The sequence below is a fragment of the Falco rusticolus genome, chromosome 6, assembly GCF_015220075.1.
Source record: "Falco rusticolus isolate bFalRus1 chromosome 6, bFalRus1.pri, whole genome shotgun sequence".
Classification (NCBI taxonomy): Eukaryota; Metazoa; Chordata; class Aves; order Falconiformes; family Falconidae; genus Falco; species Falco rusticolus.
In genome coordinates, this window is record NC_051192.1 from 62,614,548 (window position 1) to 62,624,203 (window position 9,656).

Sequence of the window (9,656 nt, forward strand, 5' to 3'; positions counted from 1 at the left end):
TGAGAAGCTGCCAGAAGCTCCCCCATGTCCAACAGAGCCAGCACCAAGGATGAGCCCACCACAACAGCACCTCTGTGATAACACAGTTTAGAAGGGGGGAAAGGTTACTGTGCAACTGCAATTGCAGCAGGGAGAGGAGTGAGACTGTGTGAGAGCAGCAACTGCAGACACCCAGGTCGGTGAAGGAGGGGCAGGAGGTGCTCCAGGCACCAGAGCAGATTCCCCTGCAGCCTGTGGTGGACCACAATGAGGCAGGCTGTGCCCCTGCAGGCTACGGAGGACCCCACACCAGAGCAGGGGCAGAGTGAGGAACACCTCTCCAAGGAGGAAGAAGCAGCAGAAACGTGCTATGAACTGACCACAAAGCCCACGCCCCATCACCCTGCGCTGCTGACAGGGGAGGAGGGAAAGAAAAAGCAGGAGTGAAGTTTAACCTGGGAAGAAGGGAGAGGCTGGGGGAAACTGTTTGAAGATTTGGGTTTATTTCTTATTCCTACTCTGATGTCATTGGTAATAAATTATTTTCCCCAATTCAAGTCTGTGGCCCATAACTGGTCTCTCCCTATCCTTATTTCTTGACTCACAAGCCCTTGATTTTACTTCCTCTCCCCTGTCCAGCTGAGGGGAGTGATGGAACAGTGTGGTGGGTAGCTAGCATCCACCCAGGGTCAACCCACCACATCTGCCTTCAGATGTGCAGGCTGGCTGGCTGACCTCTTCTGGGCACAAATTGCTGTAATCACTCCAGGGAATCTGAGAAATCTGGGGATTTTCTTTTTGTCATTACACTGTTGCAGTTGCTTCCTGAGGATGAGGCTGACATTAGCTTGATACTCTTACTCCTCCACATCCTCTAAGGCTTTCAACATTTGACACAACCTGAAGTGAAAATGTGTCAATTAAGAGTTACAGAAGCTTTCTTTCCTGAACCCATGCAATTATATTTTTAAAGCTACAATAGGAAATAAATATAACAGAAACTATGCTCAAGGTTACTGTTCTTCCATTTTATCTGGTGCTATTAAAAGCCATTAATTTTAACAGCAATAAAGCACACAGGGGAGAGCTAGGGATCAGCTCTGTATAAATTAACAACAGACATCAGAGTATTGCACCACCAAATATATCCGGTTTTACTTATCCCGCAGTATTTTTTTTCCTCTACTAGCTTAATCGCTTTTCACTTGCAGCAATTACTCTGCCAGAACCCCTACTAGACAGCTGTTCCAATTCATACATGGATAAAAAAATCAGTACTTTCATTACTTTGCTTCAAATCTCTCCTGCTTCTCCATACTCCATTCCAAAACATATTCCAAAGGGTCAGTTATTTCTACTGAAACTTATTTTTCCGAGTAGTAGTTTATTGGAAAGAAATAAGAGATTGTTATCTCCTCAATGCTTAAGAGGATCAAGTGTCAAAGCAACAGGCATCTCAGCTGAATTGGAAAGTAATCTGTTTTCAGTAAAGTATTTTATCAAGATTGGACATGACCTAAGCAAGACATTTAAATCTTTTTGAGAACTGAAAATTAAAATAGGTGGGACCAGATGCATAGCTTCTCTCCAGACTATGTTAAAAACCAATTTGCATTACAGCAAGTACATAAACAAAAACTAAGTAGGCATTTAGACATCAGTGGCACCAGGATAAGATTAATACCAGCCACAGCAAGTCTTATGCTCTTGAATCGCTTCTAATTCCCATCTAATCTATCTCTAATGTGTCCATGTCTACAGTATCTATTACCCTGTAAGAGCAATGCTTGGCTAGAAGGGACATTCTTCCTACCTGCCATTACAAATGATTACTCTGCCATGTCAAATCCATTCTGAGCAGTTCTTTATATTAAGCTGAAGACAGAGTTCCAGTACATATCTCCAAAAATTAAGGAGAACAAATTAAAGCTTTCTGCCCTAATAATTCTCACGTATTGATCCTCGGCACATACTAAGGATCTAGTGGGAAGAGAGTGCTGTAATATAGCTATATCCTACTCTTACATTAGAGAAGTCTTACCCTTTTTCTATGTCAAGTACATAAATTAACATACTTTAATATAAATTAACACCGCTATGTTATACTTGGATCCAAAGTGACCTCAGTACCTTATTAGTCTCACTTATGCTCTAAACATAGCCTTACACCACGAGTGCTGATGCCTCGCACCAGACTTAGTTTGATCAAAGCTTTGACAGCCAAGAGAAGCCAAGGAAAAGCACAAAGCCCCATTTGCTGCAGCTGGTATTTAGCCAGAATCCTGCCTAACTAAAAACGAGCATTACATTTCATTGTTTCAAAAAGTTGTCTGGCTATCCCAACTTAACACATCCTTGTTCCAGTTCCCAATATATTAATCTCTGACCACTGCAATCACCACCAGCAGTGCTGCAGGGGCATTAGAGCACCATCTGTTAACAGTCTTATATCTTCTACTTTGAATTCCAGACTTTGAACCTTGGGATTTTCCAATTATTTACATTTCTCTTCCAAGGACAGCCTTGGAAACTTGCACATCCTCCTAGCTTGAGACACCCAAGGGAAGAACAGTCACACACCACCTTCAGTGCAATCAAGAGCGAAGGAGCAAAAGCCAGCAAGAGGGTTAATTCTATACGAAGGCAGCATCTCTCAAAGCAGCACTATATATACGCTATACTTCAGAGGGAGCACTTTAGCAGGAAGCAGTAAACCCCAGTATTCTTTCCTTTCAAGGAAATGCTTTGAGTTCTGTAAAGTTTATTTTCCATACCAGCTACACTTGAGGAAGAAGGGCAGACTTGCAGGACAGTCTTTGTTAGGTGTTAGATGGAAGAAACTCCTTTTTGTACATCAAAGCAATAGCTAATTTCAGTCTATCCCATTGTTATTTTACCTCACTGCAGATAATTTGCAGGAAACTAACCCAAGACCACAGGGAACTCCTTCACTGACCATATGCCCTTACCAAAGTTATATTAAGCATACCCATTCCTGTGGCTCCATGTTTAGCATGGAGTAACAATGTCATAAAGATGTACTTTGTTTTCACTACCGTTATGTATTAAAACCAAACCCTAACTGCATGATGCGGAAGCTAATACTGAGCCTGAATTAGCTGAATTTACCCTAAACCACCATCCATTTGATACAGTCAATCTTAAAGCCAAGTACAACAATTTCACTTGACATCTACTAACCACATGACTACACAGTTACTTCCCACAAAACTTACATTTGCTTGCAATTCAGAAGGAAATTATCACACAGCTTTATCCATTGCAGCACTGAAGCCAGTACAACCCTCAAACAGCTCTTTATTATATGAAATACTGTTCCCAGATAAGGAAAAAATTCAGTCCAGAAACCAGCTATATGTTATTTCTCAGCAGCCAAGATATCCAACTCACTAAGTTCTTCACCTTCCATACCATGTTTCTTCCTGTTCCCTTATAGTTTGATTCGCAGCACCATTTTTAAGTTACATACCCAGAAAGAAGCACAAGTCATAAAAGGTTAGGTTGCAAAAGTCTAAAGATTTAGACTTGCATTTTACTGTTCTCAAATATTACAAGAGTTTATTTTCAACAGTAAAGTGCCAGGTTTATGTACAAACTATTAAAACAATAGTGAAAAAGGTAAACTTAAAACCTGCTAAGAAAGCAGGGAGGTCATGTAGTTGCCTCCAGAGTTTTCTACAGAGTATTCAGCAAATTTAACACTAGAATTGCTCAGCTGCTCCTTTTTCTGTGGGAAAAACAGCAGAAGCTAGTGGTCGCTGCCCATAACCTCCTGTCTTGCAGAAGGTGCCCTTATCTTCAACAAAATGGAGTAGCATAAGTTATAAGAGACACACCTAAACATTCTATGAATTATCATTGGCAAAGCCTAGTAAAAAGGTATTTTACTGCTGGAGCTACACTAGCCTCCTGAAAAGTACCAACATCACCACACTTTAGGAGTGGGATTTCAGTACAGCAATCAAGTCACACTGTGACTCAATATATTTAACATTTCCCTATAAACAGGGGAGCACATGCTCTAACTCATATGGTCTCAGTTCATTTAGAAGTCTGCATCCAGGGTGAAAGAGTTGTCTGTGGACTTCGACATAACTCCCATTCTCTGATATTCACCTACTCTCTTCTCAAAGAAATTGGTCTTGCCTTCCAGAGAGATGTTTTCCATGAAGTCAAAAGGATTCTCTGCTTTGTAAATCTGAAATGCAAAGGCAATTCAGGTTACACTACAGGTACACACATCTTGAATATGCGAGAGCATTAAGACTCCTTCCAGCTCATCTCTAATGACATCAGCAGGCTTACTACACAGCAAACAAAAATCTGTGCCCCAGGCCTTTTTTATTGCATTCATTCCTGTCTCTTAGCTGCAGTACACAAGCACAGTGACTCTTGCATAGCGTTTTTTCCATAGTATCCTTTAGCTTTTCTTTCTGTGGGTCTCCAAAGAGGATCGAGCAGCAGGACCGCTAAATGTTTTTACAAGTTATACCAATACTGCTGCAGCCATTTCAGGATGTGGGTTTCTGGACGAAGTAATTATCTTTTCCCCATGAAAGATTCAGCGTATTGGTCTTACCTTGTTAAATCCCAGTTCCAGCATAAGCCGGTCTGCTACAAACTCTATGTACTGTTTCATTAAAGTGCAGTTCATGCCAATCAGCTTTACAGGCAGTGCCTCCGTCAAGAATTCCTGCAGATAATAGAAGCACTTTACATACAGAAACTGGTATTCACATTCTGTACTGTCTAGATTAATTTTGTACCCAACAGCTCCCCAGCTTTCTACTTAATTGCTATCAAGTTCCTAAACAAGGAGCAGACAATTACCTGTTCTATGAGAACAGCATTCATGATTATTTCCTTTACTCTCTCCTCTGATGGTTTGTGTATCAAGTGCTTGAACATGAGGCAGGCAAAATCACAGTGCAAGCCCTAGAAAGAAGTTTTAGAAAATTATTTCAGGAACACTGATTTAAAAGAGCCACTCAAATCAGTAGCACAGAATAAATGGCACCATCTTGGCACCCATCACGTTAGTATTACCTACAGACAACTTTTTACTTAACCAGGAGGAGGTATACGCAAGTTCAGCCAGTACTAGTTGCACTTGCTCCAAATGGCAAGGTATACCGAGTGCAAGAGTCTGTGAGAACCCTTAACCTACCTTAGAGAAAGTAAAACGCTAAATTCATTCAGTCTCTCCTGCAAGATCCACGATGACACATGCTTAAACACTTCAGTGAGCTTTACAGACTGCCTGTTTCTACACATACTCCTGTTAAAATACAGGCTGCACCCAAGTATCATTACTTTGACCTACTGTGGCACATTACAGTCTTAAACACTAGAATTTGATTCATACCTCATCTCTACTGATTAGTTCATTTGAAAAAGTGAGTCCAGGCATTAATCCTCTTTTCTTCAGCCAAAAAATTGATGCAAAAGAACCAGAAAAGAAGATTCCTTCCACTGCTGCAAAAGCTACTACACGCTCTCCTGTCAAGAAAAGATTGATAGTAATATCACAGAGAAAACCTAACAGGATTAATACTCAGAAGTTGCAAGTAGACCAGCAAACTGCATTCTCCAAGGCAAGTTTCTGCTCAAGTCTGCTAAGGCCTGTCCTTAAAAACTATTGCAGTAAAGGCTTTCAGTCGTGAAGCAGACCTTTTAACATGAGAGGAAGTAAAAACCAATTGGAGTAGCTACTAAGTAGCTGAAGCCAAGACTCCTTCCCCCAGGTTATCCATCAACACCACCCTTTTTCAAAGGCTGCACGATGAAAATAAAAGGAGTCATTTTAGCAGCCGGTTTAAATCAGTGTCTGGTTAAGTAAGGAACTTTGACCATGAACGCTCTAATGCTAGTGAAATAATGATCTGTACCATCTCATCTCTCCTTTTAAGTGAGACATCGAGAAACAGTAAGACAATAGAGTTACAGCCTCCAACTGCACAGCTTGTATCCAAAACAGTGCAGCCAGCAGGACAAGGGAGATGACCATCCCCCTGTGCTGGGCACTGGTGAGGCTGCACCTCAAATCCTGTGTTCAGCTTTGGGCTCCTCACTGCAAGGGAGACTTGGAGGGGCTGGAGCGTGTCCAGAGACGGGCAACAGGGCTTGTGAAAGGACCGATGAACAAGTCTTATGAGGAGCAGCTGAGGGAGCCAGGGTTGTTTAGCCTGAAAGAGCCAGCAGCTCAGGGGTGACCTTACTACTCTCTACAACCACCTGAAAGGAGGCTGCGGGTAGGTGGGAGTCAGTCCCTTCTCCCAGATAACTAGTGACAGGACAAGAGGAAACTGCCTCAAGCTGAGCCTGGGAGGTTTAGATTGGATGTTAGGAAAAAATCTTCACTGAAAGGGTGGTTAATCATTGGAGCAGGCTGTCCAGGGAGATGGTGGAATCACCATCCCTGGAAGTGCTTAAAAAGCATGTAGATGCGGTGCTTAGGGACATGGTTTAGTGATGGACTTTGCAGTCCTGGGTTAACAGTTTGACGTCATGAACTCAAAGGTCTTTTCCAACCTAAGTGCTTCTATGCCTGCTGGAGACAGACTGCCAGTACAGTTTTGGACACGTGACAGCAATTTACAATTTGATCATATAGCCAGGCATATGCGTATCACTACATGAGCTACCATTATTCAAAATGACAGCAATTTTGTAAAGATTCATGTCATTAGCTCATTTGCAAGACAAAAATTGTTGTCTTCATCTCCAGAATTATACTAGTATGTTACACTGGAGAGCATATACTCTCCCTGTGACAACAATCCCTGTTAACTGTGAAGTCTAGAGAAATGGTGGTTTCCCTGTTTTTTAGGAAAAAAATTTCCCTTTTCTTCCAATAGATTTACGTACTCACCATATGTTGCCTTCCTGTCCCCAATCCAGCGCATGGCCCAGTCAGCCTTCTTTTTAACACACGGTAACGTTTCAATGGCATTAAAAAGAAATTCCCTGAGAAAGATAAAATACATCAGGACTGGACATCAGCAAAACTAGTACAACAAGCATTCACTGTCATAGGTGGCCTTGTTCACTTAGAAGTGGTCTGGACCTTCATCCTGATATTTAAGTCTCCTTCCCCATCATAATTTGCACCAGTCTAGCTGTATTTATAGCCAACTACCTTTTCATCACCTACACATCACACTAACACCAGTTCACATGAATTCCTATAACAGTATCAAGAGGAACAGTTTCATCAAGCGTTAACACTTGAAACAAGGCTTTCAAAACCACAGAACCACTAGCCTCCACTTCCCAGTGGCAAGGCACCAGAGCTCTCATGTTAGCAGTTCTGCCTTAACCATTTCTATTCAGAGATTCCAGTAATGTAAATGACACAGTCAGCTTTCTACAAAGTAGCAGCTATTAAGTATACCTAGACTGCAAATTGCACTGCAATACCACATGAGATTTAACCCAACACCAGAACTGAACACTGGTGTTTAGTTCCAAGACCCCATTTCTTGATTTTAATCTATAGTTTTCATAGCAAGATGAATTTTTTCTATATAGCTTTCTAATAGGTGAAGGGATCCTCCATGATTTAATACACTCACCTTATTTGACTGCTCCACCTTTCAGTTTCACTCCTTTATTTTTCAGTATTAAAGTGGTTTCAGCTTCACTCTTATTCTAATAAGCTCTTGCTGATACACTTCAGAGGACAAAGGTATTCTGAAGCAAAGCTGCTCTTAAGAAACAGTAGTATTTCACATAAATCTAGTTTAAATCCTAGTTAACCTTAAAGTCGGAGTGACTGACATGCATCATTTAAATATCAACACTTAAGAGGTTTGAATTTTTCATCATCAACTAATACAAACCTCTCCTTAGAATCTTTAATGTAGGTGTCAATAAGAAGACTGTACATTTCTGAATGTATATTTTCCATTGCGATCTGGAAGCCATAGAAACAGCGAGCTTCTGTAATTTGTACTTCTTGACTGAACCGCTCCACCTAGAGGAAATAAATGAGTGTTTGCACAAGCATGTATAACAAATTTGCAGGTTCGAGGCATTGATGCTGTAACAGCTCTTGCTTAGCCTACAGAATACGCTTTCAGATTAATTCCAGACATGTGTATTCTTAACAACAATATGAAGAGCAATAGCCCCTTCACAGCTCCAAACCCCAAGAGAAATGGCAAAGCTTACTAGTTTTACTTATCCACCATTAGGGAGAAGAGAGCCGAGAAGGTGGCAACATAAGAAGGGCTCCAAACTAGCCAAGTATTGCCATAAAGCAATGCTCAGTGCAACACGGGGACTGGGCAAGCTTCTGGATTACAAAGGCAACCCCAATTTGCCAATTAGCTCAACAGGTAACGCCACATGATCCAACAAACAAGCTAGATCAGGCAACAAGTGTGTCAAACATGCAGTTACCTGGTTATTCTCCCGTTCGAGGGACATATCTATGAGGACTGTTTAAACACACTTACCAGGTTCTCGTTGACAATGCCATCGCTGGCAGCAAAGAAGGCAAGGACATGAGAAATGAAGTACTTCTCCTCAGGCTTCAAGGACTCCCAGTGCTGGAGGTCTTTGGAAAGGTCCACCTGAAACATCACCAGAAGCAGCGACGATATAAACGAAGAGGCGGGGGCTCCAGGTAGGCGGCCCGTTGCCGAGCCCGGGGCTCCCCCCGGCACAGGCCTCGGCCGCCCGCCCCCTCACCTCCTCCGCCGTCCAGAAAGAGGCCTCGGCCTTCTTGTACATCTGCCAGATGTCGTGGTACTGGATGGGGAAGATGACGAACCGGCGGGGGTTGTCCCGCAGCAGCGGCTCCTCCTCGTCGCCCGGCGGCACCTGGAGCAGCGGGGTCGGGCTCGCCTCAGCCGGGCCGCGCCGGGGGCGGGGCGGCGCCAGGCCTTGGCGGGAAACAGGGAGGGCAGCGGGCCGGGGGCAGCCCCGGGAGGGAGGGGGGCGCGGGCGGAAGGGAGAGACGGGCCGTAGGGGCCGGCGCAGCGGGACGGGGGCCGCGCCAGCCGCCGGAGAAGGGGAGAGGGGAGAGGAGCGGGCGCGGTGCCCGGGCGTTGCGCACTCACCGGCTTCCCGTCGCCCTCCTGGAGGATCCTGCGGGCCGCCTTGCTGGCCAGGACGCGGGCGCTGCTGAGCACGGGGGGCTGCGGGGAGAGCGGCAGGGTGAGAGCCTGCCGCACTCCCGGGCGGGGAGCCGGCGGGCGGGGCGGGCGCTCACCGTGTTCTCCTTGTCGCTCAGCGCCAGGCTTTTCATCGGCGACAAGCTCTTCATGGGCGACAAGCGGGGCTGGTCGTGGCGGGCAGCGAGGGGGGCGCGGGCGGACAGCATGGTGACGGCGGCTGGCACGGGGCGGACAGCAGCGAAAGCGCGGCGTCTCCGCGCCGCCCCTTTATATTCCCTTCGAACTTGGCGCCAGAACGCCCGGCTGGCCACTCACAGCTCGCCGCCGCCCGCCCCCGCGCCTCTATTGACCGGTGCGGCGGCCGGGGCCCCGCCTCCCGGTGCGGCGGCGGCGGGAGGGGGAGAGGGAGAGAGCGAGCGCGAGCGAGCCCTGCCCTTCGCTTTGGCGCCGGCGGGGCGCGGAAAAGGCGGGAGAGCGCGGGGGCCCCGCCCCTCTGTCCCGCGCGCGGCGCGGCGGTGAGGAAAGCGCAAGCGC

The 9,656-nt window shown here is 45.3% G+C and overlaps 1 protein-coding gene across 1 annotated transcript; it reads right to left on the minus strand.

The window, feature by feature from the left end:
- Positions 1-3,285: 3,285 nt before the first annotated feature.
- RRM2 (ribonucleotide reductase regulatory subunit M2) lies at positions 3,286-9,377 on the minus strand. Its single transcript, XM_037392497.1, has 10 exons — positions 9,218-9,377; positions 9,066-9,143; positions 8,695-8,826; positions 8,460-8,576; positions 7,842-7,975; positions 6,872-6,966; positions 5,366-5,499; positions 4,831-4,935; positions 4,580-4,693; positions 3,286-4,198 (listed from the first exon to the last, which is right to left on the minus strand). The coding sequence occupies exons 1-10, from the start codon at positions 9,326-9,328 to the stop codon at positions 4,046-4,048; spliced, it is 1,173 nt and encodes a 390-aa protein (XP_037248394.1). The 5' UTR covers positions 9,329-9,377; the 3' UTR covers positions 3,286-4,045.
- Positions 9,378-9,656: the final 279 nt, after the last annotated feature.